The sequence below is a fragment of the Melanerpes formicivorus genome, unplaced genomic scaffold (genome assembly GCF_026170545.1).
Source record: "Melanerpes formicivorus ecotype bairdi unplaced genomic scaffold, bMelFor1.0.p_v2 SCAF_3, whole genome shotgun sequence".
Classification (NCBI taxonomy): Eukaryota; Metazoa; Chordata; class Aves; order Piciformes; family Picidae; genus Melanerpes; species Melanerpes formicivorus.
The window spans coordinates 42,834,425-42,857,659 of record NW_027142355.1 but is presented as its reverse complement, the minus strand read 5'-3'; the positions used below and the strand labels follow the sequence as shown (position 1 = coordinate 42,857,659).

Genomic DNA, 23,235 nt, shown 5'->3' with positions numbered 1-23,235 from the left:
TGGTTAGAAAAGCCAAATCTCAGAATTAAATCTAGCCAGGGAGATCAGGGGGAATAGCAGACGTTTCTCTAGGTACATTAATGGCAAAAGGAAGACTAAGGAAGGTGTGGGCCCCCTCAGAAAGGAAGTGGGAGAGCTGGTGACAAGTGATGTGGAGAAAGCCAAGGTTCTCAAGGACTTCTTTGCCTCAGTCTTCACTGGCAAGGGCTCCAGCCACACTCCTGAAATCACAGAAGATAATGGCAGGAGCTGGGAGAAGGATCTTGTGAGTGAAGGTCAGGTTTGTGACCATCTGAAGAACTTGAGAGTGTACAAGTCCATGGGACCTGATGGGCTATGCCCACAGGTGCTGAGGGAATGGGCAGGCAGGGTCACTAAACTGCTCTCTGTTATATTGCTAAAGTCCTGGCAGTCCAGGGAAGCCCTCACTGACTAGAAAAGGGGAAAGATAACCCCCATTGTTGAAAAGGGAAAGAAGGATGATCCAGGGAGCTATAGGCCGCTCAGATCCTCCTGGAGGTACTGCTGAGGCAAAAGAATAACGAAGAGGTGATTGGGCACAATTGGCACAGCATCACCAAGGGTAAATCCTGCCTGACAAACCTGGTGGCTTTCTATGACAAGGTCACAACATCAATAGACAAGGGGAGAGCAGCTCATGTCATTTATCTGGACCTGGGCAAAGCCTTTGACCCTGTCCCACACAACATCCTGGTCTCCAAGCTGGTGAGATATGGATTTGATGGATGGACCACTCTGGATAAAGCACTGATTTGATGGCTGCACCCAAGGAGTGGCTGTCAGTGGGTCTGTGTCCAAGTGAAGGCCAGTGAGAAGTGGAGTCCCTCAGGGATCAGCCCTGGGACCAGGCTTGTTCAACATCTTTGGCAACATGGACAGTGGCATTGAGTGCACCCTCAGTGAGGTTGCTGATGACACCAAGCTGTGTGGTGCAGCAGACATGCTGGAGGGAAGGGAACCATCCAGAGGCATCTGGACAGGCTGGAGGGCTGGGTCCTCTATCTGGGTTGGGGCAATCCCATGCACCCATATAGGCTGGGCAGTGGCTGGCTTAAGAGCAGCCCTGAAGAAAAGGACTTGGGGGTGCTGGTGGATGAGAAGCTCAATATGAGCCACCAGTGTGCACTTGCAGCCCTGAGAGCCAGCCAGATCCTGGGCTGCATCAAGAGAAGTGTGGCCAGCAGGGCAAGGGAGGTGATTCTCCCCTTCTACACTGCTCTCATGAGACCCCACCTGGAGTGGTGCATCCAGTTTTGGAGCCCCTATTATAAGAAGGATCTAGATGTGTAGCAGCATGCTCAGAGAAGGGACACAAGGATGATCAGAGGGCTGGAGCACCTCTCCTCTGAAGACAGGCTGAGAGAGTTGGGGCTGTTCAGCTTGGAGAAGGCTCTAAGGAGACCTTGTAGGCCCCCGTTCAGATATCGGAAGAACACAGTAAGAAAGCTGGAGTGGGACTTGTAGGGTGTCCTGTAGTGGTAAGACTAGGGGGAATGGAGCCAAGCTAGACAAGGGGAGGTTTAGATTAGACATTAGGAAGAAGCTCTTCACTATGAGGGTGGTGAGACACTGGAATAGGATGCCCAGAGAGGGAGTGGAAGCCTCATCCCTGGATGCTTTTAAGGCCAGGGTGGATGTGGCTCTGGGCACCCTGATCTAGCAGGGGGGCTGGAACTGGATGGTCCTTGGGGTCCCTTCCAACCCTGACAATTCTGTGGTTCTATGATTTCTCTCTAGACTAAAGCATTCTGAAGACACAAACCAGTTAGTCTTTGTGAACAGACTGTCGACCTTTGGCTTTCCAAATGCATTATTACCTGATAAATCTTCTGTCCATTAGCATTTCAGAATATGAACTCCAAGAGAAAAGCAGAAACGTGGAAGAAAAACAGGCGACAGCTGGTGAGTTGATAACACTGTCTTCTGCTTTAGTTCTAGGTTTTTTGCTTCTGTTTGTGGAAAAGGTGGAGTAAAAACTCACCACTGCTGCTGCTGGATTTTAAAACTAGGAGCTCCTCATCCTTTAGAGATGCCGCTCCCTTCAGGTTTCCAAAACGGCTCGTAACGGGAAAGAAGGTGGTCCAGTGGTTCCAGTAGTAGGATAGCTTGAGATCAGGGTTTCTTTGTTTGCTTCCAGAGCTGTGGCTAGCGAGGCCTTGCTCTTCTCTATGCCTTTGTTTCCCTCACAAGCACCTGGACCAACCCCGGGTGTCGTGATTCGGGAGAGCAATGCTCCCACTGCAGGCCAAAACGACGACTCGGACAAAGGGATTGCAAAAAATGGTGGAAAGCTTAAATGGGAAAACAAAACAACAATGAGAGCTTTACAGAGAGCCACAGGCACTGTGACAAAAGAGAGAGACCCCAGAACATACCCAAGAACATCCCATCCCCACCTGGGGGCACACCCAAACCCCCCAGGGCTCTTTCTCCCCCCTCCCAACCCGGCCTTGGGCCTAGCCAAGCCCAAGAGAGGAGGCTCACCCCATCACCCAGGCAGCGGTGAGGGAAGAGAGAGAGGACCCCCCACTGATGTCTTACAGGGCAGCAGGGCATTATGGGTTGAAATAGCTGGCTTCCTGTGCCCACCCACTGGGCTGGACCCTTTTGGAACGTGCCTGAACCACCACAATCAGAAGAAAAAGTTCAAGTGACAACTTGTCTCAGTACTGTTTGAGAAGCAGCCATATTCTTGCCTTCCCACTTGGTCCAAAATGAAACACTTGTTTGCTAAAATGAAGTAGTTTTTGTTTCTAGTCAGGCAAATCACAGAACCAGAGAACGGTTTGGGTTGGAAGGGAGATTAAGGATCACCTAGTTCCAACCCCCTGCCATGGGTAGGGACACCTCCTACAAGACCAGGTTGCTCAAGGCCCCATCCAAACTGCCCCTTAACACTGCAAGGGCTGGAGCCTACACAACTCCCCTGGGCAACCTGTTCCAGTGCCTCACCACCCTCATGGAGAACAGTTTCTTCCTAATGTTTAATCTAAATCAATCTTCTTCCAGTTTGAAGCCATTGCCACTCATCACTACATGCCCTGGTGAATAGACCCTCTCCATCTTTCCTCTAGGCCCCTTTTCATAGTTTCATAGTTTCATAGTTTCATTCAGGGTTGGAAGGGACCACAAGGATCATCTAGTTCCAACCCCCCTGCCATGGGCAGGGACACCCCACACTAGATCAGGCTGGACAGAGCCTCATCCAGCCTGCTCTTAAACACCCCCAGGGATGGGGCCTCGACCACCTCCCTGGACAACCCATTCCAGGGTTTCACCACTCTCATGGTGAAGAACCTCCTCCTCACATCCAGCCTGAATCTCCCCACCTCCAGCTTCATTCCATTCCCCCTAGTCCTATCACTACCTGATATCCTGAGAAGTCCTTCCCCAGCCTTCCTGTAGGCCCCCTTCAGATACTGGAAGGCCACAATTAGGTCACCTCGGAGCCTTCTCTTCTGCAGACTGAACAGCCCCAACTCCTTCAGTCTGTCCTCATAGGAGAGGTGCTCCAGCCCTCTGATCATCCTCGTGGCCCTTCTCTGGACACGTTCCAGCACCTCCACATCCCTCTTGTAATAGGGGCTCCAGAACTGGACACAGTATTCCAGGTGGGGTCTCACCAGGGCTGAGTAGAGGGGGAGGATCACCTCCCTTGACCTGCTAGCCACACTTCTCCTGATGCAGCCCAGGATCTGATTGGCTTTGCGGGCTGCAAGTGCACACTGAGAGCTCATGTTGAGCTTTTTGTCCACCAGCACCCCCAAGTCTCTCTCCTCAGGGCTATCCTCCAGCCAGTCACTGCCCAGCCTGTATTTGTGCCTGGGATTGCCTCGACCCAGATGCAGGACCCTGCACTTGCTCTTATTGAACTTCATGAGGTTGGCCTGTGCCCACCTCTCCAGCCTGTCAAGGTCCCTCTGGATGGCCTCCCTTCCCTCCAGCGTGTCTGCTGCCCCACACAGCTTGGTGTCATCAGCAAACTTGCTGAGGGTGCACTCAATGCCACTGTCCATGTCCCCCACAAAGATGTTGAATAAGACAGGTCCCAGGACTGATCCCTGAGGGACTCCACTTGTCACTGGCCTCCACTGGGACATGGAGCCATTGACAGCCACTCTTTGGGTGCGGCCATCAAGCCAGTTCCTTATCCATCTAGTGGTCCACCAATCAAACCCATGTGTCACCAGTTTGGAGACCAGGATGTGGTGTGGAACAGTGTCAAAGGCTTTGCTCAGGTCCAGGTAAACGACATCAGTTGCTTGCCCCTCATCTATTAATTTTGTCACCTGCTCATAGAAGGCCACCAGGTTGGTCAGGCAGGATTTGCCCTTGGCAAAGCCATGCTGACTGTTCCCAATCACCTCTTCACTATTCTTTTGAGCGAGTAGTGACTCCAGGAGGATCTGTTCCATGATCTTTCCAGGCACAGAGGTGAGACTGACTGGCCTGTAGTTCCCTGGTTCCTCCTTCTTGCCCTTTTTGAAGATGGGGGCAATGTTTCCCCTTTTCCAGTCTGTGGGGACTTCACCAGACTGCCATGACTTTTGAAATATAATAGAGAGGGGTTTAGCAACCTCATCTGCCAGTTCTCTCAGTACCCGTGGGTGTAACCCGTCGGGTCCCATGGACTTGAACACTTTCAGGTTCTTCAGATGATCACGAACCTGATCTGCACTTACAATGGGCAGTTCTTCCTCCCCGTCCCTGGCTTTGACTTCCATAACATCAGGAGTGTGGCTAGAGGCCCTTGCAGTGAAGACTGAGGTAAAGAAGTTATTAAGTACCTCAGCCTTTTCCTCATCACAGGTGACCATGTCACCATTTTCCTTTCTGAGGGGGCCCACACCTTCCCTAATCTTCTTCTTCCCATTAATATACCTGTAAAAGTTCTTAGTATTCCCTTTAATCTCCCTGGCTAGATTCAACTCAAACTCTGCTTTGGCTTTCCTAACCAGGACTCTTGCTGCTCGGGCAGCTTCCTTGTATTCCCCCTGTTCTACCTGTCCTTCCCTCCACTTCCTGTAGAGTTTCCTTTTAAGTAATAGTGTGTCCAGTAGCTCCTTGCCCATCCAGGCAGGCCTCCTAGCATTCTTGCCTGCTTTTCTCTTTGTTGGTACACAGAGCTCCTGGACACAGAGGAGGTGGTCCTTGAATACTGACCAGCTGTCCTGGGTCCCTCTTCCCTCCAGGGCTTTGTCCCAGGACACTTTGGCTAGCAGATCCCTGAAGCGATCAAAATCTGCATGCCTAAAGTCTAGGGTCATGAGCTTGGAATACTTCCTCCTGATTGCCCTGAGGATGTTAAATTCAACTGCTTCATGGTTTTAAGTGCTGGAAGGCTGCTCTAAGGCCTTCCTGGACCCTTCTTGTCTCCATATTGAACAACCCCAACTCTCTCAGCCTGTGTTCATAGGAGAGGTGCTCCAGCACTCTGATCATCTTTGTGGCCCTCTGCTGTCCTTGCTTTAACAGTTTCATGTCATTCCTTGTGTTGGGAGCTCCAGAGATGATGGCTATCCCTCTGGCATAACAAAGCCATATCAAAATACCAATCACCATTTCCATGCTGGCAAAACTGATACTGCAATGGGGATAGTCTAGGATTTTACCACACTTAGGAGGATGATTTCCATTTACTTTCAAGGTTCTCTGTGGTTTTTGTGTAAAGGGAAAAAAAATGGTCTTAGGATTCTAGATAATTTGAGAATTCACACTAAGCATTCCCATCCATCCCAAACCCAAGATGCTACATGTGAATCCCCAGGAAAAGGCTTTGCAAAGTATACAAATACTTCTTCTTTTTTCAGGCATATTCTACTGTTGGCACCCCAGACTATATTGCACCAGAAGTGTTCATGCAGACTGGGTACAACAAGCTGTGTGACTGGTGGTCTTTGGGAGTGATTATGTATGAAATGCTAATAGGTATGTTAAAGACCTCAACTTAAGAATCATTTAAAGGCTTCAAAGACAACAGGGTCCAGTAGTTCACCAAGTCTGATCTCCCCTGCATAGTGGAAGTGTCAGAATTTCATTCAGTTCTACCTGAAGCAAGCCTCAAATTCAGCTTCTAGAGAACTCTTAAAGCCCTCCCAGCTGCACCAGGGGAGGTTTAGGCTGGAGGTTAGGAGGAAGTTCTACACAGAGAGAGTGATTGCCCATTGGAATGGGCTGCCCAGGGAGGTGGTGGAGTCACCATCACTGGAGGTGTTCAGGAGGAGACTGGATGGGGTGCTTGGTGCCATGGGTTAGTTGTTCAGGTGGGTTGGATTGGTTGATGGGTTGGACACGATGATCTTGAAGGTCTCTTCTGACCTGGTCTATTCTATGTAATAATACCTCAGCTGTTTCAGTAGTTATTTCAGTTCATTATTAGATGTTTTTGAGACTCATTAATTGGAAGTAACAAAACAACCTGGAATGTTGCATTGCCATAGAGAAAACTTCTGGCTAGTACTAATTGTTGGCTTTGGGAGCCAGAATCACAAAAGCAGAGGCACAGCTCACTTTCCTCTTCTATTTTTTTGTGCAGGGTATCCACCTTTCTGCTCAGAAACGCCACAGGAGACTTACAGAAAAGTTATGAACTGGAAAGAAACATTGGTGTTTCCTCCAGAGGTGCCCATTTCAGAGAAAGCAAAGGATTTGATCCTAAGGTCAGTAATGAAAGCCCCCGTCTGACACTCATCCAGACAGACATCTCCCATTAGGGTAACTTTCTGTGCTGCAGGAAGGAAGAGTGAGGTTGAAAAGAAAGCTGTTTGCCTTTGTGTTGCCATTCTTGCTTAGATCATCATTTCTTTTATTCTTCAGATTACTTTTCCTTTTGCCATTTGTTTAGCATGAAGGAGGAAGCTGTGAGGATCAGATTGTGCCATCTGTCAGGAGAGAAAAAGGAAAACAAAAGCAGAAGGGGGGGAAAAGTAGTGAACACTTTTCTGTTTTCGTTTTTTTCTTGAAGGGAATTAGGAAATGGCTACTTGCCAGCATTTAATGCACTGAACAGAAACCTTTGGATGTTCTGGATGTACTCAAATGTCATTTCTCAAAATGACAACTTTTAATCCCTTCAGTTTTGCAGTGCAGTCTTTGCAACAGGTTTTGGTGTTGCTGTCAGGCAGAGATGTTCACAGTATCACCAAGGTTGGAAGAGACCTCAAAGATCGAGTCCAACCTGTCACCACAGACCTCATGACCAGACCATGGCACCAAGTGCCACATCCAATCCCCTCTTGAACACCTCCAGGGATGGGGACTCCACCACCTCCCTGGGCAGCACATCCCAATGGCCAATGACTCTCTCAGTGAAGAACTTTCTCCTCACCTCCAGCCTAAACTTCCCCTGGCACAGCTTGAGACTGTGTCCTCTTGTTCTGGTGCTGGTTGCCTGGGAGAAGAGACCAACCTCTGCCTGTCTACAACCTCCCTTCAGGTAGTTGTAGAGAGCAATGAGGTCTCCCCTGAGCCTCCTCTTCTCCAGGCTAAACAACCCCAGCTCCCTCAGCCCCACCTCACAGGGCTGCACTCAAGGCCTCTCCCCAGCCTTGTTGCCCTTCTCTGGACACTTTCAAGTCTCTCAATGTCCTTCCTAAACTGAGGGGCCCAGAACTGGACACAGGACTCAAGGTGTGGCCTAACCAATGCAGAGTCCAGGGGCACAATGACTTCCCTGCTCCTGCTGGCCACACTGTTCCTAATGCAGGCCAGGATGCCATTGGCCTTCTTGGCCACCTGGGCACACTGCTGGCTCATGTTTAGGCAGCTGTCATTCAGCACCCCCAGGTCCCACTCTGTTTGGCAGCCCTCCAGCCACTCTGACCCCAGCCTGTAGCTCTGCATGGGGTTGCCATGGCCAAAGTTCATCTTAAAAGAAGTTGCTGATTAAGATTCTTTATTTTAATGGATGCAAATCAAAGCAAACTATAAAGCTCAAGCTCAGACAAAGCCTGAGCCTTGTCTTGGCTAACCATTGTTACAAGGTTTGAGGTCTACTAGTACTCAGCATCAACCAACTGTCTGGGCTGCAGTAGGAATATAAACAGCTTTGGTGTGGTTTGGTTTGTTGTTTGGGCTTTTTTTCCCCCTAAGTGACACTCATCTGCATGTAAAAGATCATTCCAGTCTGTAACTGGAGACAGCTTATAGCCTAACTTGCTGTCTTACTGAATTTCCTGCTGGAGTGTCCCTACCCAGTGAGAAGGTGACCCCTGTGTTTTTTAATTGCAGTGCATTAATGTGAAAACTGCCTGGCAAATCTGAATGATGTGATTGTGTGGAGAGATTGAGTTCAGGATAACTCAATTGACAACCAGAGATTCTGTTCACCTAGGCAGGCAGGATTTCATTTAACAAAGGCCAGGTGCCTGTTAGAGCAGCAGCCCACACTCCCCTGCTACCGAGTACCACCCCTCAGGTGATTCCACAACTGGAAGGACCAAGCTTTCTGTTTTCTCCTGTGTTGTAAACCTTCCTCTTTGTGTCACTGTTGACACATTTTGCCACCCTCAAAGAGACTGCAAGGACAGTGTAAAAAAAATACATTGCAGTTATACCTTTGCTAGCACATAGCTAGGATCTAGTGAACTCCTAGGCCAAGTACCACTGTATTCACCAGGCTCCTTGATAGGATACTTCAGCAGGTTTTCTAGCCAGGTCCAGACTGGCATCAGTCCAGGAGAGAAGGGAATTAGGTTGGACTCGATGATACTGTGAGACTGTGAACTCCCCAGAATAAGTGCTTGACTTGCTGTCAGAATACATCCTTAACTTGCTTTCACTTCCCTGCTTTGATCATTTAGCATTTTATAGTTTTCCTTCTCAGTGTTTTTCCCCCTGGCTACTTCAGCATGTAAGTCCCCATGTCAACAATCCTATCACTGTCTCTCAGATTCACCTTTTTCTGCTACTCCCCAGACTTTTCTTAGAGCTGTTTCTCATACATTGATAATTTCAAGGTTATGCAGCTGGGCTTTATCAGAAGCAGGCCTTGGGTCTTGGTACCACCATCGCCTGGACCCCTAAGGAGAGGGATGAGTAGAGTGATAGGCAGAACAGGCATGTTTTGAATGTCTGGCCCATTGTAGTTCCAAACTGCTACACTTGGGAGCAGTCCTGCTTGACTAAGTGTATCTGTTCCTATTAGCTCAACTTTGAACCATGGGTTTTAAATAATGGTGAAGATGTAGAGGGATTTTCGGTGTTAAGGATTGAAGCTTCCCTTCCAAACTAATCTGACAGGGCTAGAACTTGCAGCAGCTTTTCACAAACCTTGAAGACAGGGCTTCAGCAGCTGGAGGAAAGTGTAAGTTACTGTCATCATAGCTCTTTTGGGTTGGGCCTCTGCATCATATTCTGCTTCTACTCTCTCTCTTCTCTCCTAGATGCAACAGGCTGCTTTTATGTCATGCCAAGTGATGGAACAATTTGAAAGGACTTCCTCAGATTCCCACAGCAGTTCTATTTGCTGTTGCTTCTGCCAGCTTTTATTGTAACACTTCCTTTCCTCTCCCCCTCTCCCTTTTTCAGGTTTTGTATCGACTCGGAAAATAGAATTGGTAGTAATGGAGTAGAGGAGATAAAAAGTCATCCATTTTTTGAAGGAGTAGACTGGGGCCATATCAGGTGTGTATATATATAGAGAGACATGTACTTCATCGAGAGAATAAAAGCCACTGAAGCAAGAATTTCATGCACTATGATGTCAAGGATAATTATTTCCATTTATCTTCTATGTTGAAAGGCAGCTCCTGGCAGTAGGTGGATGACAGAAGATTCTTAGGCTTCACTGACATTCATAGATCTGTTTAACTGTCTTGAGATGCCTCTGATGGCCCCAGAGTGCCCAAGAAGGAAAGAGGTTGTGGTCGAGTGACCATGTAATTCCTGATCTGTGCTCTGATCTCAGCAGGGACCACCTCTTCCAGCACTCATGGGCTTTGCAGCTGGTGCTTTCCTTGACTTTTTTGTAATGGGAGCACAAGAAAAGCAAACCCTGTTCCAAACAATGCAGGGGAAGTAGATGGATGAAGGGAGAGAGCAAGTAGGAGAGCACAGGGGTATGTCTTTACTGCATGCTGCAGATGCTACACCCGTGTCTGCACAGTGCTGGGCAGAGGTACTGGCTTGCCTCAGTTGCAGCCTCTCTGGCCAAATCCTTCTGGGCCAGGCCTGAGTAAAGGGCCTGGCTGAGGCAGCCAAACCAGCTCCAGCCTGAGCTTGTGCCTGCAGATGCTGAGCTACCTTTCACAGAATTATTAAGACTGGAAAAGACCTCTGAGATCATCAAGTCCAGCTTATGACCTGACACTGCAACACCAGCTAAACCATGCCACATCCAATCTTTTCCTCACGACCTCCACTGATGGCAACTCCACCACCTCCCTGGGCCGTCCATTCCAGTGCCTAATCAGCCTTTGCAGGGACCCAAAGTGGCAACAGCTTTAGAGCAGACTTTGGGTTAAGATGATGGCTACTGTTCAGCCTCTTTTTAAGGTAGGCTGCTGTTTCAGTGGTGCTGTAGTTCTCTATGTGAAAATCCTTCCTGTGGGCATCTGATTGTCTAGCTGTTAATTTCCTCCAGTGCAGAAAATCTTCTTTAACTCACCTTTCAGCGTGGGAGGCATTAATAAGCAACGAGAGCAGTGACATATCTGTTCATGCCACATCTGGCAGCCTGGCAAAAGGGTTTCCCTTTTCCACCCCGAAGTGGATGTAATTGTAATAATTACACTTGTAATAAGTTACACAAGTGCAAAGGGATGACTTTCCCACAGTGCCATATTCCAGTTTGAAGGCTTTTGTGGGATAAATTACTTAAGCTACTTTGAATCCCACCTTAACATTCCTTGAAGGGCTGCCTAATGGTTGAGCTGCAGGGGTCACAACCCCAGACAAAGCGCTAGGCTCGGAGAGGAGCGGCTGGGAAGCTGCCCCGCAGAGCAAGACCTGGGGTTTTGGTTGGCAGCTGTTTAGATATGAGCCAGCACTGTGTTCAGGCATCCAAGAAAGCCAATGATGTCCTGACTTGTATCAGAGATAGTGTAACAAGCAGGACTGAGTACAGTCTGGGGATACTCGGCACTGGTGAGGCCACACCTTGAGTACTGGGTCCAGTTTTGTGGCCCTCACTACAGGAAAGAAATTGAGGTGCTGGGAGCAGGTCCAGAGAAGCGTGATTAAGCTGGCAAAAGGTCTGAAGAACAGGTCTGCTGAGGAGCAGCTGAGGGAGTTGGTGTTTAGTCTGGAGAAAAGGAGGCTGAGGGGAGATCGCATTCTCCACAACAAAGGAGGTTGGTGTGAGGTGGGTCTTGGTCTCTCCTCCCTAGTAAGAAGTTATAGGATGAGATGAAGTGGCCTCAGGTTGCACAACAGAAGGTTTAGATTGGACATTAGAAGAAGCTTCTTCACAGCAAAGGTTCTCAAACCCTGGAATGGGCTCCCCAGGAAGGTGGTTGAATCCCCACCCCTGGAGATGTTTAAAAGAGGCAGAGATGTGGTGCCAAGGGACACAGTTTAGCTTGGTAGTTTGGTACCGCTTGGACTCAATAATCTTAAAGGTCTTTTCCAACTGAAAAAATTCTGTGATTCTATTTCATGATTCTACAGCAGAACCATGTCAGAGCCAACCAGTCCGGGGGGAGAGAGACTGGTGAGCAGGTGTCAGAAAAAGGAGCTACAGCTGAAAGGTCTTTGGCTGAGATCCAGGCTGCTGAGCACTGGAGTTGTAAAGCAAGACCTCTGATGGCTCTCGATGCAAGTAGAATCCTGCTCAGCAGGGTAGGCTGGGTTTATGAAGCCAGGCAACCGCAGTGGTTCTCAGTGACAGCCACGATCATGGTGATAGCTCCACGGCAGGTAAGTGTGGGTTGCTGTCTCAGTTAATGGGGAAATTGTTTGCCCCAAGTTTCCCAAGATACTGATGCTAGATAGGAAACCAGTAAATCTCCCAATGATGTCAACAAACCAGGCAAGTCAGATGCATCTCTGATGGACTCAGTGGAACTTCTGTGCTTTAAAGGGATGTTTTAACAAGCTGAGTTAAGCAAAACTGGGACTTCACGTCACTCTTGCTAGTTTTCACTGTTCTGGCTTTTATTTCACTTTGCAGAGAAAGACCAGCTGCTATTCCTATAGAGATCAAAAGTATTGATGATACTTCAAACTTCGATGAGTTTCCTGAATCAGACATTTTACAGCCAGGTGAGACTGTGTGGCACTTTGGGCTGGGTGCCTCCTGCTGCTGCCATACAGGCTGCACCTCTGGTGCCCCGGGTGTCCAGCCCAGGGGGTGGACACAGGAAACAGTGTCTTTCATTCCCATGATGTCCTGCTCCCTATAAACCCCTCTGCAAGGTCTCACACTTCCTCTTTCTTCCCTTGCCATTCCTGTGGGAGATGCTCCCTATCTGGTAGTGGAAGGGGAGTTATCTCAAGGCCTCTTGGGCCTGGCTAGGCCTAATGCCAGGATGAGAAGGGGGAAGGGCAATCTCAGATCTGGCCAGCTGAGATTAGCCTAACAGTGGAGAGGGGGTGAAGAAAGAGCCCTGGGGGTTTTGGGTATACCCTCAGGTGGGGAGCAGGGATGTGCTGGGTGGCTTCTGGGTATGCTGTGAGGGACTCTGTATGCTTTGGGATCCTTTTGGTCACTGCACTTACAGTTCTCTGTAGAACACTCACTGCTTGTCCAGTTAAACTTCCCAGCACTTCTGTAATCCATTTGTCTGAGTCTCATTTCTTTTCCTGCCCCAGTGGGAGGCAAGAGAGGATCTGCCTCAAAGTGGGACAGACTGCCATCAAAATGTGGCATTTACAGTTGGTGACATGTCGCAGTACTCCCCAGATGCTGCTTCTTGTTGTTCAGATACATTTGTCTGATTCCATAGCCAGGGTAATACACAAACTTGATCCAGAGACTGGCCTTCAGAGTCATAGAATCATTTTGGTCAGAAAAGACCTTTAAGGTCACCAGGTCCAACTGTTCTCTAACTCTGGTGCTAATACCAATGTAAGCCTATAATGGCTTATAGATGCTATACCCTTAAAACTTAAGAGGGGGAGAAAAACTTAAAGTCTTTGAGCTTTAGGGAAGAAAGTAAATCAACCTTTAAGAAAGGTTTGGCTCTATAGGGATGCCAGCAAACAGCACATTTCCTCTGTACTAAATTGTAGTTAAACTTGCACTGATGTGCTTTGGGTACTTAAGACTGCTTTGTTTCTTGCCAAGCGCAAATGTTCACGTGTTGGTGGGCAGAAGGTTGTGGACTGGTGATTGTTTCACATGGTGATTTATGAACCTGAATGGTTCTGCAAATATTTAAGGTTCACACCTGGAGCATTGTGTTCAGTTCTGGACCCCTCACTAGACAGGAAGGACATTGAGCTTCTGGAGTGTGTCCAGAGAAGGGCAGCAAGGCTGGAGAGGAGCCCCGAGGAGCCTCTGAGGGAGCTGGGGTTGTTCAGTGTGGAGAAGAGGAGGCTGAAGGGAGACCTCATTGCTCCCTACAAGTACCTGAAGGGAGGTTGAAGTGAGGAGGGGGCAGCCTCTTCTTGGCAAGCGACATGAGTAGAGGAAATGGTTTCAGGCTGCACCAGGGGAGGGTTAGGCTGGATGCTAGGAAATACTTCTCCACAGAGAGGGTTCTCAGACATTGGAATGGTCTTTCCAGGGCAGTGATGCAGTCACTCTCCCTGGAGGTGTGGACTGGGGCTTAGGTACATGGTTTAGTGTTGACCCTTCAGTGCTGGGTTGAAGGTTGGAGTGGATGATCTGAGGTCTCTTTCAACCAGGTGTCTTCTGTGATTCTGTTGTGTGTTTAATTTTTATTGGCAAGTAGCAGGAAATTGTAATACCTTCCAAAGGCTTGATTCTCTGACATGGCAATTTCTCTGAGCCCACACTGTTCTCAATTGATTATGAATGGCTTAAAGACAGGCACATATGTTCAAATGATTAATTGATACGTCTAGATGTGCTAACACCCAGAGAAATATCAAGATGCTGGGTTTGGCCATTGTTTGGGTTTTATTTTTTCCTGCCATGGCTTTTATTGAATGGGAAGGAAATTTTGTCCCTTTAATGCAGAAGTAGTGAGTCTCCAGTGCCTAAGGTAAGCCATTGAAGTCCACATTTAGATGATGCCACTTCCATTAGTATTGCTCTTAGCATTTCAGACTTGCTGAAAATGTTACTGTGTCTCCAAATGCCTAAATACAAAATTTTATGCTGGTGTGTTTTGCATCTTGAGTTGAAAATACTGCTCTAGATCTCTAAAAGCAGCAGATGGAGAGCTCAGTAGAGAAGGCCACTGCAGTGAGGATCCATGTGCAGTGTGGCAGGTTCTTTTGGTCCTCCGTAAAACAGAAGGAGGCTGTAGAAGCCTCAGTGGGGGAGGCCTAGGAGAGTACTGTCTGCCATTTGTAGCTATCTTGGAATAATTTGGATGTATCGTTTTTCTGTCTGTGGTGAGGATAATTCCATATGTATCCAGGTATTTGTGCATGGGGCATTCTACATGGTACATTTTTATAGCTCTCTGGGTGCTTGAGAGCTTCCTGCCGAGGTACGGAAGCCTGCTGTGTGCAGACACGCTAAGCAAAAAAGAAGAGGAGGGGGGAAAGAACGTTCCACTTCAGACATGTGCTGAAATGATAACTCTTTGTTCATGGAGGGGGGGGGAGGAGATTTCAACCCACCACAAGACCATTGCCAAAAGGTAGCGGACAGGATGCCTTCAAGGCGCTTCTGCTGCTTAGGGAAATAAGATCTCGGTGCTGTTTCGAGAGGTGTTGTGTGAGAGGTCCCTCTCAGAAGCAGCAGCAGTTGTGACTGGCTTGGTTTTCCTGTTGTTTCTGAACCGCAGTGCCAAACACAACGGAACCTGACTACAAATCCAAAGACTGGGTTTTCCTCAATTACACCTACAAGAGGTTCGAAGGGCTGACGCAGCGTGGCTCCATCCCCTCGTACATGAAAGCTGGGAAGTTGTGAAGCAAACACACAGAGCCACGGAAGAAGTGAAAATACAAACCTCAGGTAGCTGCATCACCAGACCTGCTTGGTGTTACTAATCCCTTCATTGACTCTGCACATCCATTTCACAAGGAAATTCTACAGGATTAGGATTTCTGAGACTACTGCAGGAATTAGTTGGCAGTGCCAGCTGGCTTTTCTTTTTTTGCTTTTTTTTATATTTGAGTATTTTTGTTAACTTTATTATACAAAGGTACTGGAATAAAAGGCGAGTCCATCCCTGGAATTGCACTGCCCACCTGTGCGTAACGGTTAACTATGCCTCTCTGTACTGTGGCTTTCTTTGTACTGTAAAGCCTCTCATCCCCCCAGGAGTAAAGCGTACCATGTCATGCAGCACTGGTGTTACACTGCTTACCTGCTGGGTTGCTTCAAACCAAACCCAAACAAAAACACCAACTCCAAAACGTTGCCCACATTTGCAGAGTTCTCTGAGCAGCTGCCCAGTGGTGTTCCAGCTGTGGTCTGCAGACAGCCCATGACAACACTGAGTTGCTCAGAACAGCAGTGTCCTGGGGCCCTGATTGTACTCTGCCTACTGTTTCTTCTCTGCACTGGAGAGCTTTATCCTGATCATTCCTTCTCCTCTTCCATTTTCCACTCTGTTTGGTGGTCACCTCTTTAGTGGTATTTCTGCTTTAAATGCTAGCTGGGTGGATATTACTGTTTGAAATGACGATGCCTTCTGGCAGCTTTGGAAATCAAAAGGAATCTGAATAGAAGGTTATTTTTTTAACAGAATTAAAACTTTTTAATAAGGAAACTTTCTAATGCCAAGTCCTGAAGAGATGTCACTTTCCAGGACTGCATTCCCAGCTCTGCTGTGAAGCCAGGTGAGCTTTTTGCTCCTAGGAATTCAAACAGCCTTTTCTCTGTGCAAAATGTATTCTAGAGAAGGAATCAAATTGCTGCCCTTTCTTTGTCTCCCAAGAACTTGTAGGCAGAAGGGATTCTGCTCTAGCCTTTGTTGGTGTTTTTTCCCCTCCCTGAACAAGCACAGCAGCCTCTGCCAGCCTAGGGTAATGGAGCCCTCCATTAGACTCAGGCTCTTCTGTGGGCTCCAGCCTCTACTATCTCCATCCAGTGCGGACCATGGGATTACTGAGTCTGCATCCCGCTTTCCAAGCATCACAACCATCTAGGACTGGATTGGGCTAGTCTCCCCAGTCTGAACAGTGCTGACAAACTGACAGCAGAGACAGGTCACGCTTCTCCTGGGGCAGGGAAATCAAAGCAGAAATCCCTCCATACATCTTCCATGCTGTTTTTGCTTCTCAGCCCAGCAGTGGTTTGGGACTGAGCCATACTCCTTGAACAGTTTGCAGTGACCTGACTGCAGTCAAGTTTATCTGTATCTTTGCTTGTCCTAGCATATTATTTACAGTAATTTGAATCTGTCACAACAGAGACTTCTGTAACCAAAAAATGGCATCAGATTGAGAGTGATGAAGACTTCCCCAGTAACTGAAGAAGCAGAGCAAATATAAAACCATTGCAGGAATATTTATTGCTTTCAGTGCTATGGTATCAGCTGTCCAGAACTATTTATATGCTTCAAAAACACACTGGGGTGTTCAGCTACTGCATAGACCACCAGCAGGATTTCTGTTTACCAGTGGCATGTTGGCTTCCCTGACCCAATAACTGTTAGGCTCCTGAAGGGCTTCAGTGGTATCTTTCTTCCCATACTTTGTCTCAAAGCATTTAACATTTGTTCCTTATGCTGCATTTCTACAGAGAATTTTAGTCTGCAGCTCCTCAAGAGGAGCAGCCAGTGCCTCAGAGCCCATCCAGCATATGCAGTGTTAGAGCAGAAGAAAATGGCCATGCTAACATCCTGCCTGAAGGCTGGACTTCTGTAGGAACAGCTCACTGATCTCCCAGTTTTCCTTTGCAGACCTCACACTAATTATCATCTTTTTACTGCCACTGAGGCAAGATCCCTCACTCTCCAGTCTTGCTCCTAGCATTGTCATCCTAGCGAAGCTCAAGCTGTATCCATCCTACAACTGTCCAAAAGCAATCATCACTTCAATCCACCTTTATGCTTTCAGACTTCATTCTGCCAGTGCTCTAGCAGCTTCTGAAGCTTACCAGGAAAGGCAATTCCTTTTTCTAAGGCATTCACTCCAGGCTACCAAGACAGAGGAACTTGGGCAGAAAACAGCTGAGATGCAAACTGGGCCTCAAAAGACACTGCTAGTCAAAAGAGAATAGTTTGGTTTGATTCCCAATCTTATTCCTGGGGCACTCTGTGCACCAGGAGTGGAATTCCTGCAAATACCCCATGTCAAAAGGCCACAGTAAGCCTATTTGTGTCATAGTAAAAAGAAACCTTTGCCTGAACTTGCTGAGGCAGATTTCATGGAAGCTACAACTACTCAGTCACAGTTGTGATGATTTTTGTTTGCTGTGGGATTTGGGGAAGGAGAGAGAAATGCAGACTTAATTGATAGCTGTCTCTTAATGTGTACATCATACTGACTGGTTCACAAACCTGGGGAAAAGCTCACCCTTTATATTTGTGGCACTAAAGACAATGCTCATTTAAATAAGTACAGCTGATTTATCATGTGTGTGCTCATAGAGGAGGTGTGTCCACAGGGAAGCAGCCTGCAGTCCATTTAGCACAAACTCCTGCATTGTGGTAGTGGATTTGGTTGGGTTGGTTTGTCTGGAGATTTTTTGATACAGCATTCTTTTACTTAGCAAGTCAAGTTAAAATACTAACTGATGCTTTCAAGAAGGCTTTTTTTGGGGGGGAGGGGTTGTTTTGGTGGGGTTTTTGTGAGGTAAAACTGTGACACTGTAATGAATTGAAGAGGACAGGAGGTTAATCTACACTGGCTTTTGAAAAAGAGGAAGTTTCAACATATCTTGTTTGTTTTTTTGTCTCATTCCTTTGGAGGGTTTTGTGTTTTCCCTTTGGTGATGTTTGCCAAGTGTGCCATTTATTTTTCTTACTGTTGGTGTACCAAAGATCCTGAAATGGCTTGATGATTGCAACCATGTGAAAATCTGTTTCCTGGAAGTATGCTTGGTTACCTTTAGTTAAAGTGTGGACTGATGTATGCAAATAGTTATCAAGGTTTGCTGGGAAGTCAGCCTATTCCAGCAGGGAAAACTTGAGTGCATCAAGGGCAGTGGTGATCCTGAAGCCAAATTTGAGCTGAACGCCCTCAGCCTGGGGAGGTAGCATGGACTGGGAAACAGCTGAGCTTTTGCACCTTTGTTCTAACTCCAAGCAGCATGAATGAGTGGCCTTAGGTACAGGACATCAACAGAGGTGGTTGCATGTGCAAAAGGAGTTAAAAAAAATGGCCAGCATTCAGCAATCAAACCCTGTTGATACTGCATCTGCACTGTTAACTTTGCCTTGCTGGAGAGTTACACAAGTGTTACTTTTGTAGGTCAATTGTTGAACACCTGAGCTGCTGGATACAGTATGGAATAACAGCATCTGTCATGGGTGGATTCACCTGGGCAAAGGGGCTCGGCCAGAGCTCTCCACACTACTTGGGTAACTGGGCATAAGCAGTACCAAGGGCATTGGGTTGGCTCCTTGTGAAAAGGTGACAGCGAGCAGGGCGTACTGCAGTTGCTCCTGGTTCTACTCAAACACTGAAGTGCTCTCGCTTTTCCAGTAACACAAGCAGCTGCAAGCATTGTAACATACTGTACCTTGTCACTTTAACGTGGATATATTCCAGCAGCTCCTTCTCAGAGGCAAAACGGCGACTGCTCTATTTTATTCTATTTTTCCTGGAGTGTTTCATTAGTTGTGGTTGGGAAAGTTACCTAGAGAAGCATTATAAAAATTTATATGAGGCTTTTTACAGCACTTGAAAATAAAAGTAGCATTCTTTTTGTAAAGTTGCTGGGTTCATTTTTTCACATCAGTGGACTGGATTTGTTTAGCTCCTGGAGCAGGAGATATCAAAGGAATTGAGAGACTATTTTGTGTGTTCTCATCTTGGATTCCAAGGACAACGGAAACTCCACTGTTGCCGCTCTCAGTCAGAAAGTAGAGACAGCAATGAATTGTCAACTACAGGCTTATGGGAAGCTTGTTCTGAATGGCTGTGGCTCTTCACAAGACACTTCTTTCCATCATTTATCCAAGAAAGGCTTCCCTGAGCAGTCATGTACTTCGATTCGTTGTAGAAACAGCTGGAGAAACCACGAGCCCGCTGTGTGCCCCCGTGGCCAAGACGGCAAACTATTCTGGGGTGCATGAAGATGAATGTGGCCACACCTCTGCAGGTTCAGGGATGTTCTCCTCCACCTCCAGTTTGCCTTGGCAAGGCCTCATCCGGAATGCTGTGTCCAGTTGTAAGCTCCTTAGATGGAAGAAAGGCAAGGAACCACTTGAAAGAGTCCAGCAGAGAGCCACTAAGGTAATCTGGGGACTGAACATCTACCGTAGGTGAAAGGGCTGAGAGACCTGGGTCTGTTAGTCTGCAGGAGAATGAGAGGGGATTTCATTAATGCTGATCAGTAGCTAAAGGGTAAGTGTCAGCAGGATGTAGCCAGACTCTTCTCAGCAGTGTCCAGTGACAGGACAAGGGGCAGTGAACACAAACTAGAACACAGGAGGTTCCACATAAACAGAAGGAAAGCAGTTCTCACTTTGAGTGTGAGCGAGCACTGGGCCAGGCTGCTCTGAGCATGGAGCTTGCTTTTCTCTGGAAATGGGGTATGTAGGCTTGAGCCTTCTGATGTTAAGGAGGGATATTAACCCAGGTTTCTCATTTCCCAATCAAGTCAGAGCTCTTCTAGGAACAGTTTGTTTCTGATCTGAACTGACCCTCAATGCTGTATCTTGTTTCCATATCAGCTGCTTTAATCTGTTTCTAGGGAGCCACCATCTGCTGCTGCTTACACTCTCCTTGTGGGATACACATGCTCTGTGTGTGCTGTCCCTAGGCAGCCCACCTCCAAATGGTAGCAGTTCCTTTCCCCTGAGGTGTCTCTGCCCATCCTCTGACCTCCAAGTATAAAATCTGCCCTTGCCTTTGCATTTCCTGCCCAGGGAACTAAATGATATTGAGAGGACAGATAGCTCCTCATCAGAGTAAGCACTGTGACCTTGAAGTTGATTGTGTAAAAGCATAAGGACAGCCTCTGCTCTACCTTTTGGAACAGAGGTGGCAGCTCCAGATAGCAAGAGTTAGATACACACTTGTGTGACACCTTGTTTGCTTTCAGGGCTGCAAGTGCAATCTGCCCCTAAGGGACCGGAGAGGGGGACTGGAATACAAAGAAGGTGACAGAGCCCTCAGTGGAAGCAGGCTCCAGGACCTTCCCCTGGGAGAGTCTTGTGCACATGTGGCCATCCTTAAAATTCTGAGATTTGAAATAGGAGAACTGATTTGAATTTTCATCTCTAGTGTTAAGACTTACTCAAAAGCTGGAATGGCTCTGCTGGTCTTGAGCACTTGATTGCCCTACAGATTCTGCGCCTGACTTCAAAGTACCTTTTCAACAGCAACAAATCACTAGGTAAGAACACCAGTGGCTTTTGCATCATGGAGTGAGTCACTGGTAAAACTCCAGACTTCAATCCAGCAGGCTGATGTTAGTAGAAGATCCCTATCTAAAGCCCACAGAAACCAGTGAATAGACTAGACCAGACCAGACCAGGTTGGAAGAGACCTTCTAGATCATCGTGTCCAACCCATCGACCAATCCAACACCACCTAATCAACTAACCCATGGCACTAAGCACCCCATCAAGTCTCCTCCTGAACACCTCCAGTGATGGTGACTCCACCACCTCCCCAGGCAGCCCATTCCAATGGGCAATCACTCTCTCTGTGTAGAACTTCCTCCTGACCTCCAGCCTAAACCTCTGCTGGCACAGCCTGAGACTGTGTCCTCTTGTTCTGGTGCTGGCTGCCTGGGAGAAGAGACCAACCTCTGCCTGTCTACAACCTCCCTTCAGGTAGTTGTAGAGAGCAATGAGGTCACCCCTGAGTCTCCTCTTCTCCAGGCTAAGCAACCCCAGCTCCCTCAGCCTCTCCTCACAGGGCTGTGTTCCAAGCCCCTCACCAACTTTGTTGCCCTTCTCTGGACTTGTTCCAGCAAGTCAACCTCCTTCCTAAACTGAGGGGCCCAGAACTGGACACAGGACTCAAGGTGTGGCCTAACCAGTGCAGTGTACAGGGGCAGAATGACCTCCCTGCTCCTGCTGGCCACACTGTTCCTGATGCAGGCCAGGATGCCATTGGCCCTCCTGGCTGCCTGGGCACACTGCTGGCTCATGTTCAGCCTACTATCGACCAGCACCCCCAGGTCCCTCTCTGCCTGGCTGCTCTCAGCCACCCTGACCCCAGCCTGTAGCACAGGTAGAGTATCAAAGCAAGCTCTCTGCCAATGCTGTGCTTCTCTATTCTTTACCAATGAGATTCTTCTCTAAATACAAGTCAGCTCATTAAAATCAGGACATGGAAGAGATGATGTCTTTTGGCTTCAAATTAAATGGTCAGAAACTTGCATAATGCTTCTGCTGTTCAAGAAGACAATAGTATTTCCCATTTTCTAATAAACAAAGGGAATGTCTCAAGGAAGCTTTGCAAAATGCACTGTTTATTTGGGCCCCAGCAGGGATTTGGTGTATTCTAGGCAGCAGCCAGGTCAGCAAGACTTCTGGGTTTTTGGAGTTCACAGGCAGTGAACAATGAAGAGGTGTTTTCAGTTAGCAGCATTTTGCTGAGTAAGGGTAGGCAGACATGGGCCCAACTCTGCAACACTCACTGGGTTTCTCTTTGCCCTTAATTCTGCCTTGACTCAGTGGCACAGAAGTGGGGTTGTTTAGTCTGGAGAAACTCTACAACTCCCTGAAAGGAGGTAGGAGTGGTCTGGGGTTCACTCTCTTCTCACTGGTAACAAGTGACAGGATGGGAGGAAATGGTCTCCAGTTGCACCAGGGGTAATTTAGGTTGGATACTAGAAGAAAATTTTTCACTGGAAAGGTTCTCAAACACTGGAACAAGCTCCCCATCCCTTGAAATGTTTGAGAGGTGCTGCTGAGAGATAGTTTAGCAGCAGACTTGGTGGAGGTAGGTTAACAGTTGGACTCAATGACCTTAGAGTTCTTCTCCAACTGAAACCATTGTGTGATTGAAGGGGGTTTACATTTCTGTATCTTTGCAGCATTCCTATGCCAACTGTTTAATACAAAAATGTTACCAGCTGAAAAGATCAGGAATCTGTATCACAACTGGCAAGTCTGCTTTAACAGCTCCAGAGAGTGATGTAATCTGTTGCAGGACCTTTGCAAGCAAGAGGGCTGAGGTGATAGCAGCTTGGAGGTTCACAGACTGGTTATATGAAGACCCAAGAAAAGGTGCTTTGTCCTCAGAGATAGGCTGCCCTCAAATCTGCTTTTGTTCTGTTAGCCACAGCTGAAAAGGCATGGGGTAGAACCTTGCTGATCCTAGAGAGGCAGGACTCCTCTTGAGGGATGCCACTTGTGTACTGCGGGCAGGTCTCAATTGCTTTTCCACAGACCTTCCTCCTAAGCAGCTTTATTGACTCTTGTGTGGAGATCTGTAAGAGCAATACTGGTTTTCAGAAACATTGGGCTCCTGCTAGGTACTCAGAAACCAGCAGTTTCTGCCAGGGATGAAAAGGCTATTTAAAAACTGCAGATTATTTCAGTTTTAGATTGAAAGTGGCACCATCAAACCGAGACTGCTAGGTAGGAGATTGACAAGCAAGCTAAGGACTTTGTGGGCACAAACCTCCCCAGCCAGGACTCCCAAATGAAGAGGTCACTTTAGAAAATGCTCAGCTTTTTCACTTGATCTCATTTGGTTAGAAAACCACAAAGTGGCTGGAATCCTGAGTTTAGAGAAGGAGAGCAAGTAGGATTTTAACTCCTCAAGTTAAACTTCTTTCATCACATAAGGAATTAGATTCACTGACCACAGATCTATCCCAGTCCATCTGACAGATGTCCTGCCTAGCACAGAAAAATGCAATGTCTCAGTATTGTGCCAGCATCGCACAGCTCCTTGCTGACAGAGCCTTAATTCTTTGCTGCTGGCCTTCTTTGAAGGGCTTCTGCATCAATTATGAAGTAGGAAACCTTAAAGAGCATAATTTCCTTACTGTCTGATTTCAGCAGAGTTACGCTATTTGGATGCATTTTTTGAAGCAAAAGATTCTCTGATTTGGGG

General features: G+C 47.5%; 1 protein-coding gene across 3 annotated transcripts in view; it reads left to right on the top strand.

Annotated features, from left to right (window-relative positions):
* Positions 1-18,925, top strand: part of STK38L (serine/threonine kinase 38 like) — a 65,906-nt gene extending 46,981 nt beyond the window's left edge. For 2 of the 3 annotated variants that reach the window (XM_068170887.1, XM_068170889.1), the window contains exons 9-14: positions 1,862-1,923; positions 5,832-5,949; positions 6,557-6,680; positions 9,550-9,645; positions 12,131-12,222; positions 14,883-18,925. In XM_068170887.1, coding sequence (XP_068026988.1) covers positions 1,862-1,923; positions 5,832-5,949; positions 6,557-6,680; positions 9,550-9,645; positions 12,131-12,222; positions 14,883-15,010 — 620 coding nt within the window. In that variant the 3' untranslated portion in view covers positions 15,011-18,925. The remainder of the gene's footprint in view (positions 1-1,861; positions 1,924-5,831; positions 5,950-6,556; positions 6,681-9,549; positions 9,646-12,130; positions 12,223-14,882) is intronic. The other variant, XM_068170885.1, reaches the window with a different exon arrangement.
* The last annotated feature ends 4,310 nt before the right edge of the window (positions 18,926-23,235 follow it).